The following is a 21631-nucleotide window of genomic DNA, read 5'->3' on the forward strand; positions in this document are numbered from 1 at the left end:
TTCAGCAGTAATATAACCTTCAACAGTAATATAACCTTCAACAGTAATATAACCTTCAACAGTAATATAACCTTCAACAGTAATATAACCTTCAGCAGTAATATAACCTTCAGCAGTAATATAACCTTCAGCAGTAATATAACCTTCAACAGTAATATAACCTTCAACAGTAATATAACCTTCAACAGTCTGCAGCAGTAATATAACCTTCAACAGTAATATGACCTTCAGCAGTAATATAACCTTCAACAGTAATATAACCTTCATCAGTAATATAACCTTCAACAGTAATATAACCTTCAACAGTAATATAACCTTCAGCAGTAATATAACCTTCAGCAGTAATATAACCTTCAGCAGTAATATAACCTTCAACAGTCTGCAGCAGTAATATAACCTTCAACAGTAATATAACCTTCAACAGTAATATAACCTTCAACAGTCTGCAGCAGTAATATAACCTGCAGCAGTAATATAACCTTCAACAGTAATATAACCTGCAGCAGTAATATAACCTTCAACAGTAATATAACCTTCATCAGTAATATAACCTTCATCAGTAATATAACCTTCAACAATAATATAACCTTCAGCAGTAATATAACCTTCAGCAGTAATATAACCTTCAGCAGTAATATAACCTTCATCAGTAATATAACCTTCATCAGTAATATAACCTTCAGCAGTAATATAACCTTCAACAGTAATATAACCTTCAGCAGTAATATAACCTTCAGCAGTAATATAACCTTCAGCAGTAATATAACCTTCATCAGTAATATAACCTTCATCAGTAATATAACCTTCAGCAGTAATATAACCTTCAGCAGTAATATAACCTTCAGCAGTAATATAACCTTCATCAGTAATATAACCTTCATCAGTAATATAACCTTCAGCAGTAATATAACCTGCAGCAGTAATATAACCTTCATCAGTAATATAACCTTCAGCAGTAATATAACCTGCAGCAGTAATATAACCTTCAGCAGTAATATAACCTTCATCAGTAATATAACCTTGAACAGTCTGCAGCAGTAATATAACCTTCATCAGTAATATAACCTTCATCAGTAATATAACCTTCAGCAGTAATATAACCTTCATCAGTAATATAACCTTCAGCAGTAATATAACCTTCAGCAGTAATATAACCTTCATCAGTAATATAACCTTCAACAGTAATATAACCTTCAGCAGTAATATAACCTTCAGCAGTAATATAACCTTCATCAGTAATATAACCTTCAACAGTAATACAACCTTCATCAGTAATATAACCTTCATCAGTAATATAACCTTCATCAGTAATATAACCTTCATCAGTAATATAACCTTCATCAGTAATATAACCTTCATCAGTAATATAACCTTCAGCAGTAATATAACCTTCAGCAGTAATATAACCTTCATCAGTAATATAACCTTCAGCAGTAATATAACCTTCAGCAGTAATATAACCTTCATCAGTAATATAACCTTCAACAGTAATATAACCTTCAGCAGTAATATAACCTTCATCAGTAATATAACCTTCATCAGTAATATAACCTTCATCAGTAATATAACCTTCAACAGTAATATAACCTTCAGCAGTAATATAACCTTCAACAGTAATATAACCTTCAGCAGTAATATAACCTTCATCAGTAATATAACCTTCAACAGTAATATAACCTTCAGTCAGTAATATAACCTTCATCAGTAATATAACCTTCATCAGTAATATAACCTTCATCAGTAATATAACCTTCAGCAGTAATATAACCTGCAGCAGTAATATAACCTTCATCAGTAATATAACCTTCAACAGTAATATAACCTTCAGCAGTAATATAACCTTCAGCAGTAATATAACCTTCATCAGTAATATAACCTTCAACAGTAATACAACCTTCATCAGTAATATAACCTTCAACAGTAATACAACCTTCATCAGTAATATAACCTTCAACAGTAATATAACCTTCATCAGTAATATAACCTTCATCAGTAATATAACCTTCAGCAGTAATATAACCTTCAGCAGTAATATAACCTTCAGCAGTAATATAACCTTCAGCAGTAATATAACCTTCAGCAGTAATATAACCCTCATCAGTAATATAACCTTCAACAGTCTGCAGCAGTAATATAACCTTCATCAGTAATATAACCTTCAACAGTAATATAACCTTCATCAGTAATATAACCTTCAACAGTAATATAACCTTCATCAGTAATATAACCTTCATCCGTAATATAACCTTCATCAGTAATATAACCTTCAACAGTAATATAACCTTCAGCAGTAATATAACCTTCAACAGTAATATAACCTTCATCCGTAATATAACCTTCATCCGTAATATAACCTTCAACAGTAATATAACCTTCAGCAGTAATATAACCTTCATCAGTAATATAACCTTCATCAGTAATATAACCTTCATCAGTAATATAACCTTCATCAGTAATATAACCTTCATCAGTAATATAACCTTCAACAGTAATATAACCTTCAGCAGTAATATAACCTTCAACAGTAATATAACCTTCATCAGTAATATAACCTTCAGCAGTAATATAACCTTCAACAGTAATATAACCTTCAGCAGTAATATAACCTTCAACAGTAATATAACCTTCATCAGTAATATAACCTTCATCAGTAATATAACCTTCATCAGTAATATAACCTTCAGCAGTAATATAACCTTCAACAGTAATATAACCTTCAGCAGTAATATAACCTTCATCCGTAATATAACCTTCATCAGTAATATAACCTTCATCAGTAATATAACCTTCAACAGTAATATAACCTTCAACAGTAATATAACCTTCAACAGTAATATAACCTTCAGTAATATAACCTTCAACAGTAATATAACCTTCAACATTAATATAACCTTCATCAGTAATATAACCTTCATCAGTAATATAACCTTCATCCGTAATATAACCTTCATCAGTAATATAACCTTCATCAGTAATATAACCTTCAACAGTAATATAACCTTCAGCAGTAATATAACCTTCAACAGTAATATAACCTTCAGCAGTAATATAACCTTCATCAGTAATATAACCTTCATCAGTAATATAACCTTCATCAGTAATATAACCTTCAACAGTAATATAACCTTCAACAGTAATATAACCTTCAACAGTAATATAACCTTCAGTAATATAACCTTCAACAGTAATATAACCTTCAACATTAATATAACCTTCATCAGTAATATAACCTTCATCAGTAATATAACCTTCAACAGTAATATAACCTTCATCAGTAATATAACCTTCATCAGTAATATAACCTTCAACATTAATATAACCTTCATCAGTAATATAACCTTCATCAGTAATATAACCTTCAACAGTAATATAACCTTCAACATTAATATAACCTTCATCAGTAATATAACCTTCATCAGTAATATAACCTTCAACAGTAATATAACCGTCAGCAGTAATATAACCTTCATCAATAATATAACCTTCAGTAATATAACCTTCAACAGTAATATAACCTTCAGTAATATAACCTTCAACAGTAATATAACCTTCAACATTAATATAACCTTCATCAGTAATATAACCTTCATCAGTAATATAACCTTCAACAGTAATATAACCGTCAGCAGTAATATAACCTTCAACATTAATATAACCTTCATCAGTAATATAACCTTCATCAGTAATATAACCTTCAACAGTAATATAACCTTCAACAGTAATATAACCTTCAACAGTAATATAACCTTCAACAGTAATATAACCTGCATCAATAATATAACCTTCAGACAGTAATATAACCTTCATCAGTAATATAACCTTCAACAGTAATATAACCTTTAGAGTCCCTGTTCCTTATGACCAGCAGCATTAACACAATAAGAGTCCCTGTTCCTTATGACCAGCAGCATTAACACAATAAGAGTCCCTGTTCCTTATGACCAGCAGCATTAACACAATAAGAGTCCCTGTTCCTTATGGCCAGAAGCATTAACACAATAAGAGTCCCTGTTCCTTATGACCAGCAGCATTAACACAATAAGAGTCCCTGTTCCTTATGACCAGCAGCATTAACACAATAAGAGTCCCTGTTCCTTATGGCCAGAAGCATTAACACAATAAGAGTCCCTGTTCCTTATGGCCAGCAGCATTAACACAATAAGAGTCCCTGTTCCTTATGACCAGCAGCATTAACACAATAAGAGTCCCTGTTCCTTATGGCCAGCAGCATTATCACAATAAGAGTCCCTGTTCCTTATGGCCAGCAGCATTAACACAATAAGAGTCCATGTTCCTTATGGCCAGCAGCATTAACACAATAAGAGTCCATGTTCCTTATGGCCAGCAGCATTATCACAATAAGAGTCCCTGTTCCTTATGGCCAGCAGCATTAACACAATAAGAGTACTGTTCCTTATGGCCAGAAGCATTAACACAATAAGAGTCCCTGTTCCTTATGGCCAGCAGCATTAACACAATAAGAGTCCCTGTTCCTTATGACCAGCAGCATTAACACAATAAGAGTCCCTGTTCCTTTTGGCCAGCAGCTTTAACACAATAAGAGTCCCTGTTCCTTATGGCCAGCAGCTTTAACACAATAAGAGTCCCTGTTCCTTATGGCCAGCAGCATTAACACAATAAGAGTCCCTGTTCCTTATGGCCAGCAGCTTTAACACAATAAGAGTCCCTGTTCCTTATGGCCAGAAGCATTAACACAATAAGAGTCCCTGTTCCTTATGGCCAGCAGCATTAACACAATAAGAGTCCCTGTTCCTTATGACCAGCAGCATTAACACAATAAGAGTCCCTGTTCCTTATGGCCAGCAGCATTATCACAATAAGAGTCCCTGTTCCTTATGGCCAGCAGCTTTAACACAATAAGAGTCCCTGTTCCTTATGGCCAGCAGCTTTAACACAATAAGAGTCCCTTTTCCTTATGGCCAGCAGCATTAACACAATAAGAGTCCCTGTTCCTTATGACCAGCAGCATTAACACAATAAGAGTCCCTGTTCCTTATGGCCAGCAGCATTATCACAATAAGAGTCCCTGTTCCTTATGGCCAGCAGCATTAACACAATAAGAGTACTGTTCCTTATGGCCAGCAGCTTTAACACAATAAGAGTCCCTGTTCCTTATGGCCAGCAGCATTAACACAATAAGAGTCCCTGTTCCTTATGGCCAGAAGCATTAACACAATAAGAGTCCCTGTTCCTTATGGCCAGAAGCATTAACACAATAAGAGTCCTTGTTCCTTATGGCCAGCAGCTTTAACACAATAAGAGTCCCTGTTCCTTATGGCCAGCAGCATTATCACAATAAGAGTCCCTGTTCCTTATGGCCAGCAGCATTAACACAATAAGAGTCCCTGTTCCTTATGACCAGCAGCATTAACACAATAAGAGTCCCTGTTCCTTATACACCCCATAACAAGTATGGAAACACTGTGCATGCATGTTAGATCATTGGGCTTCTTCCTATAAGACAATTCCGCTGAGTAGAAACAGCCACAACACTATAAAGACATCATACCTGTTCTGTTCAAATGGCCTGATCAAACCCAAACAATACCATACCTGTTCTGTTCAAATGGCCTGATCAAACCCAAACAATACCATACCTGTTCTGTTCAAATGGCCTGATCAAACCCAAACAATACCATACCTGTTCTGTTCAAATGGCCTGATCAAACCCAAACAATACCATACCTGTTCTGTTCAAATGGCCTGATCAAACCCAAACAATACCATACCTGTTCTGTTCAAATGGCCTGATCAAACCCAAACCCTAACAATACCATACCTGTTCTGTTCAAATGGCCTGATCAAACCCAAACAATACCATACCTGTTCTGTTCAAATGGCCTGATCAAACCCAAACCCTAACAATACCATACCTGTTCTGTTCAAATGGCCTGATCAAACCCAAACAATACCATACCTGTTCTGTTCAAATGGCCTGATCAAACCCAAACAATACCATACCTGTTCTGTTCAAATGGCCTGATCAAACCCAAACCCTAACAATACCATATCTGTTCTGTTCAAATGGCCTGATCAAACCCAAACAATACCATACCTGTTCTGTTCAAATGGCCTGATCAAACCCAAACAATACCATACCTGTTCTGTTCAAATGGCCTGATCAAACCCAAACCCTAACAATACCATATCTGTTCTGTTCAAATGGCCTGATCAAACCCAAACAATACCATACCTGTTCTGTTCAAATGGCCTGATCAAACCCAAACAATACCATACCTGTTCTGTTCAAATGGCCTGATCAAACCCAAACAATACCATACCTGTTCTGTTCAAATGGCCTGATCAAACCCAAACAATACCATACCTGTTCTGTTCAAATGGCCTGATCAAACCCAAACAATACCATACCTGTTCTGTTCAAATGGCCTGATCAAACCCAAACAATACCATACCTGTTCTGTTCAAATGGCCTGATCAAACCCAAACCCTAACAATACCATACCTGTTCTGCTCGATGAGGATCTTCAGGGTCTGTCTGTTGGTGAGCATCACGTCAGTATCCATACTGAGGTAGAAGTCACAGCCTGGGTCCTTACGACACAGCCCCTGGTTTAAGGAAATGGAGGAAACAAAACATCTAATCAATCATTATTGATCAATTCAACTGACAACATGATGGTAGCCTGATGCGCTACCAAGCACATACTTTGACATAAATCGTAATTTGCAAGATAGCGATTATTAGATCATAAGTAAAACACTACTATCTCCTAATTCTATACTACAGAGAGAGGCCTGTTAGTTAGGTCTCAATGGGCCTGTTAGTTAGGTCTCAATGGGCCTGTTAGTTAGGTCTCAATGAGCCTGTTAGTTAGGTCTCAATGAGCCTGTTAGTTAGGTCTCAATGATCCAGTGGGTTTAGTTCTGAATAACATGGTGTGATCAGTGGGTTTAGTTCTGAATGACGTGGTGTGTTCGGTGGGTTTAGTTCTGAATGACATGGTGTGTTCAGTGAGTTTAGTTCTGAATGACGTGGTGTGTTCAGTAGTGTGTTCAGTGGGTTTAGTTCTGAATGACGTGGTGTGTTCAGTAGTGTGTTCAGTGGGTTAAGTTCTGAATGACATGGTGTGTTCAGTGGGTTTAGTTCTGAATGACATGGTGTGTTCAGTAGTGTGTTCAGTGGGTTTAGTTCTGAATGACATGTGTGTTCAGTGGGTTTAGTTCTGAATGACATGGTGTGTTCAGTGGTTCAGTTTTAGTTCTGAATGACGTGGTGTGTTCAGTGGGTTTAGTTCTGAATGACGTGGTGTGTTCAGTGGGTTTAGTTCTGAATGACATGGTGTGTTCAGTGGGTTTCATGTCTAAATTGTCTCCTTGGCTGAAACATTTTTTAGCCAAGACAAACTGTAGATCTGTTTCAGGCTAAACCCTTATATGTAGGTGCTCCTATTTGGACACCATTTCCAACTCAACATCAGAGTGACTGAGCTTCCGTTTCCAACTCAACATCATAGTGACTGAGCTTCCGTTTCCAACTCAACATCAGAGTGACTGAGCTTCCGTTTCCAACATCGGAGTGACTGAGCTTCTTGATTTGCATATTTACATATTTACTTAAATCTAATTGCTCTGGAGCCTTTCATGGTACACGGTAATGTTTGTTATTCATTCATATTAAGATGAAAAATGTCTCTGAAATTATATGATGGGGGGACACACACACAGCTAGAGGAATCATCACACACACACAGGTCTGGTAGCGTACTGTACGTACATGCCCATGTTTCTGGCCTGTCCTTGGCTCAAGTTCTCCTCCGGACCCACAACCTTGAAGCTGTTAAACACATCTTTACTCTCCTCCCAAAACCTCTGGATGTGTCTCTCATGGTAAACCTCCTGAAGAGAGAGAGGGTGAGAGGGTGAGAGAGGGTGAGAGAGGGTGAGAGAGGGTGAAAGAGGGTGAGAGAGGGTGAGAGAGGGTGAAAGAGGGTGAGAGAGGGTGAAAGAGGGTGAGAGAGGGTGAAAGAGGGTGAACGAGGGTGAAAGAGGGGTGAGAGAGGGTGAGAGAGGGTGAAAGAGGGTGAGAGAGGGTGAAAGAGGGTGAGAGAGGGTGAAAGAGGGTGAAAGAGGGTGAAAGAGGGTGAGAGAGGGTGAAAGAGGGTGAAAGAGGGTGAGAGAGGGTGAAAGAGGGTGAAAGAGGGTGAACGAGGGTGAAAGAGGGTGAAAGAGGGTGAGAGAGGGTGAGAGAGGGTGAAAGAGGGTGAGAGAGGTTGAGAGAGAGACCTTTTGTGAGTGTAATGTTTACTGTTCATTTGTATTGTTTATTTCACTTGTGTTTATTGTTTCCCATGCCAATAAAGCCCTTCATTTGAGGAAGAAAAAAATGAATTGAGAGACAGAGAGAGAGAGAGAAACACAGACAGAGAGAGAGGGAAACAGAGAGAGAGACACATAGTTATTACTAATATTATATTAGACAGCTGAGAGGAAGGAGAGTACATGGTTGATGGATTAGGAGCTTTGTCTTGTCCATAATTGAGTTTATCCAGAGCCAAGGTCCAGCTGCAGTTACTCACGTTGTTATGAACGAAGACGTTGAGTTTATCTTTGGGGTAGTCGAGGGTCACAAGTCTCTGGAAGAATTGAGAGAGGAAAGGAGTGGGCTGTTCGATGAACACTCCGACCATAACAGTTGGATACTCCTGTTGAAAAAAACATACTTTTATTAAACAAAACTTAAATGACACGTTGCAGATATGGAAAGATGTTTTGAATAACTCGTCCCGTTGGTGCCATACCTGAAAACATTAGTTTAAGTTCAAGGTTAATTTTAAGCATCAGATCAGCCAATTAAAATCATTGATGTAGTGTCACGTGAGAGAATGCTACATTGTAGCTGGTCCCATCAGATAACCTGGCACATGTTAGCCCTATGCTAACCTCAGCAGGTGGCTGTGATTATTTCCTGTAACAAATTCCTCATTAGCTTATCAAAGATCTTAAAATCTTTTCTCCACAAACCAATGGCATTTCATAAAATAGGTCAACTCAGCCTCCAGAGGGACACATGTAAACCTTGAATTTGGAGGTTGACCTATTTTAAGAAAAGCCTATTTTAAGATCTTTAATAGGCTAATGAGGAATTTGTTACAGGAAATAATCACTGCCACCTGGCGAGGTTAGCATCAGGCTAACAATTTCAATTAGCTCATGCTTAATCTTAACCTTGAACCTTGAACTCTTGCTCCCGAGTGGCACAAGCGTCAAAGGCACTGCATCGCAGTGCTAGAGGCGTCACTACAGACCCTGGTTTGATTCCAGGCTGTATCCCAACCGGCTGTGATTGGGAGTCCCGCAGGGTTTTGTCGGGGTAGGCTGTCATTGTAAATAATAATTTTTCCTTAACTGACTTGTTAAATAAAGGTTAAATAAATAAAAATTATTGGCTAGTATGACCTCATTACATCTTACATTAAGAACTAATGTCTCAACCAAACTATACCTCATTGCTCATGAACATAAAACAAAATGCATTGTAAAAGTGAATAACACCTGTCACAAACCATAAACAAAAACACAACAGCAACAAAGAATGCAGATCCAAACAGTATGTCTGGACAAAATGGAGTCGTGAGACCAGTTCCCTCCCTAAAGAGACAATAGACAGAGGAGAGAGTTCTTTCTCATGACTCTCTCTGAGTCTCCAGCCCAAAACAGCTCTACAGGGCTGTGTCTTTCTCCTCTTGACCATGTTAAAAGACCAGGCCTGTGTCAGCCGGCCTGGGATGAAAAGGGACCCGGTTGAAACCATCTAATTTGTGAGTTCTGCGATGGCTCAGAGTTCCAGAACTTTCAAGCATGGAAGGGTCACCCAGGGATCAAGCCAGAGGTCCCTTAAATTGTTACCGGCAGGGAGGACAGAGAGAGAGAGAGGGGGAGAGGGGGGAGAGAGAGAGGGGGAGGGGGGAGAGAGAGGCGGAGAGAGAGAGAGAGAGAGAGAGAGAGAGAGAGAGAGAGAGAGAAGAGGCGGAGAGAGAGAGAGAGAGAGAGAGGCAGAGAGGGACAGAGGGGGGGGGGAGAGGTGGAGAGAGAGAGAGAGAGGCGGAGAGAGAGAGCAGCAACAACGTGTCTGTGTTCTGGTAGGACCTAGGCCCTCTCCCAAAACCACAGTATACATAGCAAGAGGACCGGCAATGACCCAGGCTGACCCGTATCCCTTAAACAGGCAAGACATACTCTCCCTCTCGCTCCCTCACACCTTTTCCTCACAAACAGGCAGGACACAGCAGGCCCAGTGTTCCTGAACCATCACGCTCTGTTGGAAGTTGAACTCTTGGATGCCTTTTCCCCACAGTTCTGTAGGTCTGAATTCCCTCCACTCAGACTAATATAGTCCAGTAAGTCTGAATTCCCTCCACCCAGACTAATATAGTCCAGTAAGTCTGAATTCCCTCCACCCAGACTAATATAGTCCAGTAAGTCTGAATTCCCTCCACCCAGACTAATATAGTCCAGTAAGTCTGAATTCCCTCCACCCAGACTAATATAGTCCAGTAAGTCTGAATTCCCTCCACCCAGACTAATATAGTCCAGTAAGTCTGAATTCCCTCCACTCAGACTAATATAGTCCAGTAAGTCTGAATTCCCTCCACCCAGACTAATATAGTCCAGTAAGTCTGAATTCCCTCCACCCAGACTAATATAGTCCAGTAAGTCTGAATTCCCTCCACCCAGACTAATATAGTCCAGTAAGTCTGAATTCCCTCCACTCAGACTAATATAGTCCAGTAAGTCTGAATTCCCTCCACCCAGACTAATATAGTCCAGTAAGTCTGAATTCCCTCCACCCAGACTAATATAGTCCAGTAAGTCTGAATTCCCTCCACCCAGACTAATATAGTCCAGTAAGTCTGAATTTCCTCCACCCAGACTAACATAGTCCAGTAAGTCTGAATTCCCTCCACCCAGACTAATATAGTCCAGTAAGTCTGAATTCCCTCCACCCAGACTAATATAGTCCAGTAAGTCTGAATTCCCTCCACCCAGACTAATATAGTCCAGTAAGTCTGAATTCCCTCCACCCAGACTAATATAGTCCAGTAAGTCTGAATTCCCTCCACCCAGACTAATATAGTCCAGTAAGTCTGAATTCCCTCCACCCAGACTAATATAGTCCAGTAAGTCAGTAAGTCAAGTCTTTTTCTGAATAGCACAGCAGTGAGAAATGTCTGTGCCTCTCATCTCACCCTCAGCATCCAATAAATATCCTGCCCAGATGAGAGGCAGGCTTTTCCCGAGGACTTGTCCGTTCCTTGTATTTAGTGGTAGTCTGGTGGAAGAGGGTTCATCGAGGACATCTTCTAGACATTCTCACAAAGATGTCTTTTATAAAGCGTGGTTGGCTTGTACGGAGTTAGCTCCAGATACAGTACATATTGTGAATCCATCCCATTCATAAACCTCACAGTGAAGTCTCTGCTTGCGAAAAGAGCCTCTCTGAAGACATCAGAATTCAGTATACAGTACCGGTCAAAAGTTTTAGAACACCGACTCATTCAAGGATTATTTTTTATTTTTTTTACTATTTTATACATTGTATAATAATAGTGAAGGCATCACAACTATAAAATGAACCAAAACAGTAAAAAAAAAAAATCTAAACATATTTGAGATTTGAGATTCTTCAAAGTAGCCACTCTTTGCCTTGATGACACCTTTGCACACTCTTGGCATTCTCTCAACCAGCTTCACCTGGAATGCTTTTCCAACAGTCCTGAAGGAGTTCACACATATGCTGAGCACTTGTTGTCTGCTTTTCCTTCACTCTGCAGTCCGACTCATCCCAAACCATCTCAATTTGGTTGAGGTCGGGGGATTGTGGAGGCCAGGTCATCTGATGCAGCACTCCATCACTCTCCTTCTTGGTCAAATAGCCCTGACACAGCCTGGAGATGTGTTGGGTCATTGTGCTGTTGAAAAACAAATGATAAGTGCAAACAGGTGGGATGGCGTATCGCTGTAGAATGCTGTGGTAGACATGCTGGTTAAGTGTCCCACACATGCGGAGATCATCCGTTCACCATCACACCTCCTCCTCCATGCTTCAAAGTGGAACCACACATGCAGAGATCATCTGTTCACCTACTCTGCGTTAAACAAAGACACGGCGGTTGGAACCCAAAATCTCCAATTTGGACTCTGACCAAAGGACAGATTTCCACTGGTCTAATGTCCATTGCTTGTGTTTCTTGGCCCAAGCAAGTCTCTTCCTATTGGTGTCCTTTAGTAGTCGATTCCTTGCAGCAATTTGACCATGAAGGCCTGATTCACACAGTCTCCTCTGAACAGTTGATGTTGAGATGTGTCTGTTACTTGAACTCTGTGAAGCATTTATCTGGGCTGCAATTTCTGAGGTTGGTAACTCTAATGAACTTATCCTCTGCAGTAGAGGTTACTCTGGGTCTTCCTTTCCTGTGGAAGTCCTCATGAAAGACAGTTTCATCAAAGCACTTGATGGTTTTTGGGACTGCACTGCAAAGATCATGAAATGTTAACTGATTAACCTTCATGTCTTAAAGTTTATGATGGACTGTAGTTTCTCTTTGCTTATTTGAGCTGTTCTTGCCATAATATGGACTTGGTCTATTACCAAGTAGGCATGTCTTCTGTATCCCACCCCTACCTTGTCACAACACAGATGATTGGCTAAACGCATTAAGAAGGAAAAATATTCCATAAATGAACTTTTAAGAAGGCACACCTGATAAATGAAATGCATTCCAGGTGACTACGTCATGAAGCTGGTTGAGAGAATGCTATCATCAAGGCAAAGGGTGGCTACTTTGAAGAATCTCAAATATAAAATATATTCAGATTTGTTTAACACTTTTTTGGTTACTAAATGATTCCATAGGTGTTATTTCATAGTTTTGATGTCTTCACTATTGTTCAACAATGTAGAAAAAAATAAAAATAAATTTGAGTAGGTGTTCTTAAACGTTTGTCCGGTAGTGTATGTTGTAGGGTAAGTGCGGTGGTAAGATCTGTACTTTAGCCTGTGGAGGCTGCCGAGGGGAGGATGGCTCATAGTAAAGACTGGAATGGAGTCAATGGAATGGTATAAACCACATAGAAACCACATGAATGATAACATTCCATTGACTCCATTCCAGCCGTGACTTTGAGCTGTCCTCCCTTCAGCAGCCTCCATTGACCTGATGATATATTCTGTGTTACCATCCAGGCTTCTTAACATTCCACCAAATGTCTTTGTTTCTATCCTCACAAGAACTGAAAAATAGAGTGACGGACGGACGGACAGACAAATTCTAACAAACAGTTCTTACTCCAGTCACTGATATGTCTATAGAGACAGTTACTCCTGTCACTGATATGTCTATAGAGACAGTTACTCCTGTCACTGATATGTCTATAGAGACAGTTACTCCTGTCACTGATATGTCTATAGAGACAGTTACTCCTGTCACTGATATGTCTATAGAGACAGTTACTCATGTCACTGATATGTCTATAGAGACAGTTACTCCAGTCACTGATATGTCTATAGAGACAGTTACTCCAGTCACTGATATGTCTATAGAGACAGTTACTCCTGTCACTGATATGTCTATAGAGACAGTTACTCCTGTCACTGATATGTCTATAGAGACAGTTACTCCAGTCACAGATATGTCTATAGAGACAGTTACTCCTGTCTCTGATATGTCTATAGAGACAGTTACTCCTGTCACTGATGTGTCTATAGAGACAGTTACTCCTGTCACTGATATGTCTACAGAGACAGTTACTCCAGTCACTGATATGTCTATAAAGACAGTTACTCCTGTCACTGATATGTCTATAGAGACAGTTACTCCTGTCACTGATATGTCTATAGAGACAGTTACTCCTGTCACTGATATGTCTATAGAGACAGTTACTCCAGTCACTGATATGTCTATAGAGACAGTTACTCCTGTCACTGATATGTCTATAGAGACAGTTACTCCTGTCACTGATATGTCTATAGAGACAGTTACTCCTGTCTCTGATATGTCTATAGAGACAGTTACTCCTGTCACTGATATGTCTATAGAGACAGTTACTCCTGTCACTGATATGTCTATAGAGACAGTTACTCCTGTCTCTGATATGTCTATAGAGACAGTTACTCCTTCCTGTCTCTGATATGTCTATAGAGACAGTTACTCCTTCCTGTCTCTGATATGTCTATAGAGACAGTTACTCCTGTCACTGATATGTCTATAGAGACAGTTACTCCAGTCACTGATATGTCTATAGAGACAGTTACTCCAGTCACTGATATATCTATAGAGACAGTTACTCCTGTCACTGATATGTCTAGAGACAGTTACTCCTGTCACTGATATGTCTATAGAGACAGTTACTCCTGTCACTGATATGTCTATAGAGACAGTTACTCCAGTCACTGATATGTCTATAGAGACAGTTACTCCTGTCACTGATATGTCTATAGAGACAGTTACTCCTGTCACTGATATGTCTATAGAGACAGTTACTCCAGTCACTGATATGTCTATAGAGACAGTTACTCCTGTCACTGATATGTCTATAGAGACAGTTACTCCTGTCACTGATATGTCTATAGAGACAGTTACTCCAGTCACTGATATGTCTATAGAGACAGTTACTCCAGTCACTGATATGTCTATAGAGACAGTTACTCCTGTCACTGATATGTCTATAGAGACAGTTACTCCTGTCACTGATATGTCTATAGAGACAGTTACTCCTGTCTCTGATATGTTTGTCCAGACATTGCCTGCCTTGGCTGAACTTTGTGGGAAAGAAAATCTGCTGACCGCAGTAATTTACCCCGGGTGGATACAAGCCCTACTGAGCAAGCCACTAAAACGATGGCTGGTTGACAGTGACACCCCTTTAAGTGAAGCTCAATGAAAACCCAAAAGCCATTTCCTCTACCACAGCAGCTCTCTGCTTCCTCTACCGAGAGTGCTTTTTTAGCAAGGGTCTACAGGGACCCAGGGAGCACCGCCTGTTATTATTGGGAGGGTCCATGTTGTGTAGACCGGGCAACGCATGTTTGTACATCCACACCAGACACGATCCAGACACGATCCAGACACGATCCAGACACGATCCAGACACGATCCAGACACGATCCAGACACGATCCAGACACGATCCAGACACGATCCAGACACGATCCAGACACGATCCAGACACGATCCAGACACGATCCAGACACGATCCAGACACGATCCAGACACGATCCAGACACGATCCAGACACGATCCAGACACGATCCAGACACGATCCAGACACGCAGGTTAAAATAGCAAAACCAACATTTGCTGTTGCTAGCTCATTTATCCGGGGATATAAACATTGGGTTGTTATTTTACCTGAAATGCACAAGGTCCTTCTTTTTCTGGATATTTGTAGAATTTTGACCCATTTTGAGTCACACAAAATAGTGTGTTCTCTACAACTTAATTTAATCCACAGATGAAAGGGGAAACTATTTGTTTCTAGTAATCACTACTCCTTCAGTAGGAGGGAGGAGGAGGAGAGAGGAGGTGGAGAGGAGGAGAGAGAGGAGAAGAAGGAGGAGGAGGAGAGAGGAGGAGAGAGGAGAAGGAGGAGGAGTTAGGAGAAGGAGGCGGAGTTAGGAGAAGGAGGAGGAGTTAGGAGAAGGAGTTGGGAGGAGGAGAGAGGAGGAGAAGGAGGGGAACAAGGAGAGAGGAGGATATTTGATTTGATCAGGATCTATTTTAGTTCTCATTTGGACCAATCTCCCAGGAGTCCTTAAACAGTAAAATACAATTTATAATACGATCACATTTTCACATATAACACACACAGTTACGAACAGACATAATACACTAATATACTGACCAGATAAATACTCTAACAATCTAAAATGATAGATTGATTCTATCATCTAGCACAACGTTCCTATATATTATATTTACATGGTTTTAAAGTATTGTTTGAATTTATATTTTGAACTGTTTCTGGTTTGCTCAGATAAATGATTCAATATCTTTATTGCTCTAAATGGAAATGTTATTTTGCCTCTTTCTCTTCTCTGTCTGGATGACAGATGGTGGACAATCTATTCCTGGTAGTTCTTGGCTGTTTTAAATGGTGTATATTATGAAATAAAATAACATGTTTTTTTTCAATGATCTTGTTGATTGATGACCATTGGTGCATGACTACAACAGAAGAACCATATCTCCACCTTAAAACAATCTGCAGTATCCACCTTAAAACAATCTGCATATATCCACCTTAAAACAATCTGCATATCTCCACCTTAAAACAATCTGCAGTCTCCACCTTAAAACAATCTGCAGTCTCCACCTTAAAACAATCTGCAGTCTCCACCTTAAAACAATCTGCAGTCTCCACCTTAAAACAATCTGCAGTCTCCACCTTAAAACAATCTGCAGTCTCCACCTTAAAACAATCTGCAGTCTCCACCTTAAAACAATCTGCAGTCTCCACCTTAAATCAATCTGCAGTCTCCACCTTAAATCAATCTGCAGTCTCCACCTTAAATCAATCTGCAGTCTCCACCTTAAAACAATCTGCAGTCTCCACCTTAAAACAATCTGCAGTCTCCACCTTAAAACAGTCATTGCTGTTTTCTCCTGTGCAATCCGCAGTCTCCACCTTAAAACAGTCATTGCTGTTTTCTCCTGTGCAATCTGCAGTCTCCACCTTAAATCAATCTGCATATCTCCACCTTAAAACAATCTGCAGTCTCCACCTTAAAACAATCTGCAGTCTCCACCTTAAAACAATCTGCAGTCTCCACCTTAAAACAGTCATTGCTGTTTTCTCCTGTGCAATCCGCAGTCTCCACCTTAAAACAATCCGCAGACTCCACCTTAAAACAATCTGCAGTCTCCACCTTAAAACAATCTGCAGTCTCCACCTTAAAACAATCTGCAGTCTCCACCTTAAAACAATCTGCAGTCTCCACCTTAAAACAATCTGCAGCCTCCTTGTGTCACATGCTGATGCATTTCCCCAGATCACAGGACAGTAGTTCACCTGACTCTGAATTAATGATTGTGTTATTTACTTAAGAATCTTTCCTGGTAAATATTTCGCTATCCTTCTGATCATACATGCAGTTAATATATATATATATTTTAATAGATTAGTTATTTGAGACAACCATGATAAGCAGTTAATAACTCCTCGTAGTTTAGTTTCTGACACTTCCTCAATTTGTACCCCCCCCCCCTCTCCAATACTTAATTGAGAGGAGAAGGGGGAGGAGGTGGAGGAGAGAGGAGGAGGAGGAGGAGTAGGGGGTGAGAGTGGAAAAAGGTGAGGAGAGAGGAGAGAGGAGGACAGAGGAGAGAGGAGTTGGAGAAGGAGAGAGGAGGAGAGAGGAGAGATGAGTTGCAGAAGGTGAGAGGAAGAGAGAGGAGGAGTTGGAGAAGGAGAGAGGAGGAGAGATAAGGAGGGAGGAGAGAGGAGGAGAGGAGAGAGGAGGAGTTGGAGAAGGAGAGAGGAGGAGAGAGGAGAGATAAGGAGGGAGGGGAGAGGAGGAGAGGATAGAGGAGGAGTTGGAGAAGGAGAGAGGAGGAGAGATGAGAGATAAGGAGGGAGGAGAGGAGAGAGGAAAAGGAGGAGAGGAAAAAGGTTGAGGAGAGGAGAGTGGATGAAGAGGAGAGTGGATGAAGAGGGAGGAGGATGGGAGAGGAGAGGAGAGGGAGAGGGGAGGGAGAGGGAGAGGAGAGGAGAGGAGAAGGAGAGAGGGGGAGGGGAGGGAGAGAGGAGAGGAGAGGAGAGGAGAGAGGAGAGGAGAGGAGAGAGAAGGAGAGGAGAGGAGAGAGGGGAGAGGAGAGGAGAGGAGGGGGGAGAGAGGGGGAGGAGAGGGAGAGAGGGGGAGGAGAGGGGGAGGAGAGGAGAGGAGGAGGGGAGAGGAGGGAGGGAGAGGAGAGGAGAGGAGAGGAGAGGAGAGGAGAGGAGAGGAGAGGAGAGGAGAGGAGAGGAGAGGAGAGGAGAGGAGAGGAGAGGAGGAAATCTCAGGTTCTCAGGATTCACTCACTTTGAGCTGAGACAAATCCACCATGTTGTGGTCACAGACACCACAGCCTCTCTCGTAGTTCCAGGCATTGGGGATGTAGTTTCCTAGATAGTTCAAATACATCTGGAAGAAGAAAAAAAACAAATAAATCATCACATGAATGAACAAAGAAACTACGTGGTTATTTTAAAGTTTAATTATCCTTTACAAAAACATTCTATATTAGAAATAGAGGATGATTTCATCCCATGAGAAGTATATTCCGTGCTGGCGTTTGGTGGTGATGTGGTGATTCAGAGCAGGTCAGTAGGCCTGCGTTCCAAATAGCATCCTATCCTCTCGATAGTGCACTACTCTTCACCATAGACCTGTGGGGTCGTGATGTAGGACTCACACTAGTGAGAGGGTCAGTCTGGACTGAGAGAGGTCACTGACAGTTCAAAGCAGACGATTAGAGACCGGAGCACCCATAAACATTTCCTCCGTCAAATCTACACTGACTAAATGCACTGTAATTATCCTGTCTGAAGTCACTTCCCAGAATGTAGCTGCAGTGTTTTCAACACGTTATATAGGTGCTCTAGTTTAATACACGAAGAGAAGGAAATGCCCCGTACTCGTGTCAACGTGACCTGGAGACAGAAACGAGCAGCAGTTTGGACACACAGTAATTCATCGGCAGGGTAGCCTAGTGGTTAGAGCGTTGGACTAGTAACCGGAAGGTTGCAAGTTCAAATTCCCAAGCTGACAAGGTACAAATCTGTCGTTCTGCCCTTGAACAGGCAGTCAACCCACCGTTCCTAGGCCGTTATTGAAAATAAGAATTTGTTCTTAACTGACTTGCCTGGTTAAATAAAGGTAAAAATTATTATTATAACTTTTTTTAATCAGATATGTGATCCAATGAAAGATATCCTCATAGCACACGTACACAGACACTGGAAGCACTTTAACAACAGTAGTGTTTGGATTCACGTCTTGGCTAAACCACAACAGATTCTCTGGCAGCTAATACATGACAGAGCTGTTGGAGCTTGACTCTGTGTATGTTGTGTGTGTTTGTGGTTGTGATTACTGGAAGCTAGGGATTATCCACTTCATCTCGTCTGACGACAATAACCACAATAGAGATGTCTTCGAAATGCAACTAACCCAGACTTTATTCAAATATAATCCAGGTAAATTGTTGTGGAAATCCCAGATTAAGAGATGTAATCCCAGATTAATAGATGTAATCCCAGATTAAGATATTTAATCCCAAATTAAGGTATGTAATGCCAGATTAAGAGATGTAATCCCAGATTAATATATTTAATCCCAAATTAAGAGATGTAATCCCAGATTAAGATATTAAGTAATTCTGCTGTATACCTGAAACAGAGGAACAGGTCAATGGGTGGAAAAATATCACTCCTACCCAAAAAAGAAAGTGAAATCCCTCTCCCCATCTCTCCATCTCTCTCCCCATCTCTACATCTCTCTCCCCATCTCTATCCCCATCTCTACATCTCTCTCTCCATCTCTACATCTCTCTCCCCATCTCTACATCTCTCCATCTCTACATCTCTCTCCCCATCTCTCCATCTCGCTCCCATCTCTCTCCCCATCTCTACATCTCTCTCCCCATCTCTACATATCTCTCTCCATCTCTACATCTCTCTCCCCATCTCTACATCTCTCTCTCCATCTCTACATCTCTCTTCCCATCTCTACATCTCTCTCTCCATCTCTACATCTCTCTCCCCATCTCTCCATCTCTCTCCCCATCTCTCCATCTCTCTCCCATATCTCCATCTCTCTCCCCATCTTCCTTCCCATCTCTCCATCTTCCTCCCCATCTCTACCCATCTCCCGATCTCTCCATCTCTCCCCATCTTCCTACCCATCTCTCCATCTCTCTCCCCATCTCTCCATCTTCCTCCATCTCTCCATATTTCTCCCCATCTCTCCATCTTTCTCCCCATCTCTCTCCTCATCTCCCCTCCCCATCTTCCTATCTCCCCATCTCCCGATCTCATCTTCCCCATCCCCATCTCTCCATCTTCCTCCCCATCTCTCCATCTTCCCATCTCTCCATCTTCCTCCCCATCTATCTCCCATCTCTCCATCTTCCACCCCATCTCCCCATCTCTCCATCTTCCATCCCCATCTCCCCATCTATCTCCCCATCTCTCCATCTTTCTCCCCATCTCTCCATCTTTCTCCCCATCTCTCTCCCCATCTCTCCCTCTTCCTCCCCATCTCTCCATCTTCCTCCCCATCTCTCTCCCCATATCTCCATCTTCCTCCATCTCTCCATCTTTCTCCCCATCTCTCCATCTTCCTCCCCATCTCTCCATCTTCCTCCCCATCTCTCTCCCCACCTCTCCATCTTCCTCCCCATCTCCCCATCTATCTTCCCATCTCTCCATCTTCCTCCCCATCTATCTCCCATCTCTCCATCTTCCACCCCATCTCCCCATCTATCTCCCCATCTCTCCATCTTTCTCCCCATCTCTCCATCTTTCTCCCCATCTCTCCCTCTCCTCCTCTTCCTCTCCATCTTCCTCCCCATCTCTCTCCCCATCTCTCCATCTTCCTCCCCATCTCCCCATCTTTCTCACCATCTCTCCATCTTCCTGCCCATCTCTCCATCTTCCTCCCCATCTCTCCATCTCCCCCATCTCTCCATCTTCCTCCCCATCTCTCCATCTTCCTCCCCATCTCTCCATCTCTCCATCTCTCCATCTTCCTCCCCATCTCCCCATCTTTCTCCCCATCTCTCCATCTTCCTCCCCATCTCCCCATCTATCTCCCCATCTCTCCATCTTTCTCCCCATCTCCCCATCTTTCTCCCATCTCTCCATCTTTCTCCCCATCTCTCCATCTTCCTCCCCATCTTCCTCCCCATCTCTCCATCTCTCCATCTTCCTCCCCATCTTTCTCCCCATCTCTCCATCTATCTCTCCATCTCTCCATCTTCCTCCCCATCTCTCCATCTCTCCATCTTCCTCCCCATCTTTCTCCCCATCTCTCCTCCCCATCTCTCCCATCTTCCTCCCCATCTCTCCCCATCTCTCCCCATCTCTCCATCTTCCTCCCCATCTTCCATCTCCCCCCATCTCCCCATCTTCTTCCCCATCTTTCTCCCCATCTCTCCATCTCTCCATCTTCCTCCCCATCTTCCTCCCCATCTCTCCATCTTTCTCCCCATCTCTCCATTTCCTCCATATAAAAAGAGATAGTGGGCTGACTGGAGGCTATCTTCACTCTAATAACTCACTGACAGCTGCTGATACGGGTCTACAGGTTGGCCTTGCCTCCAGCCAAATGGAGAGGCTGCAGGGTCTGGAGATCTAACCAGGCTGGGCTGCACATCCTTGGGCCTTAGCGAGCTCTAACTCCAGCCTGCCTGGAGGCTTAGAAACCGTTGAGGCTATCTGGACTGACTAGGCTCCTGGACTATGGTAGCTTCCCAAAAGGCACCCTATCCCCCATATAGTGCACTATTTTAGACAAGAGCCCTATGGCACCCCATTCCCTATATAGTGCACTACGTTAGACCAGAGCCCTATGGCACCCTATTCCCTATATAGTGCACTACGTTAGACCAGAG

General features: G+C 41.7%; 1 protein-coding gene across 1 annotated transcript in view; it reads right to left on the reverse strand.

The window, feature by feature from the left end:
• The window catches only part of LOC135518474 (procollagen-lysine,2-oxoglutarate 5-dioxygenase 2-like), an 88026-nt gene that overhangs the window by 43321 nt on the left and 23074 nt on the right, over nucleotides 1-21631 (reverse strand). Inside the window, exons 3-6 of the mRNA XM_064943647.1 lie at nucleotides 18058-18159; nucleotides 8559-8684; nucleotides 7756-7878; nucleotides 6485-6588 (exon numbers count right to left, since the gene is read on the reverse strand). Of these exons, the coding sequence (XP_064799719.1) occupies nucleotides 6485-6588; nucleotides 7756-7878; nucleotides 8559-8684; nucleotides 18058-18159 (455 nt within the window). The remainder of the gene's footprint in view (nucleotides 1-6484; nucleotides 6589-7755; nucleotides 7879-8558; nucleotides 8685-18057; nucleotides 18160-21631) is intronic.

The sequence above is a fragment of the Oncorhynchus masou genome, chromosome 28 (genome assembly GCF_036934945.1).
Source record: "Oncorhynchus masou masou isolate Uvic2021 chromosome 28, UVic_Omas_1.1, whole genome shotgun sequence".
NCBI lineage: Eukaryota > Metazoa > Chordata > Actinopteri > Salmoniformes > Salmonidae > Oncorhynchus > Oncorhynchus masou.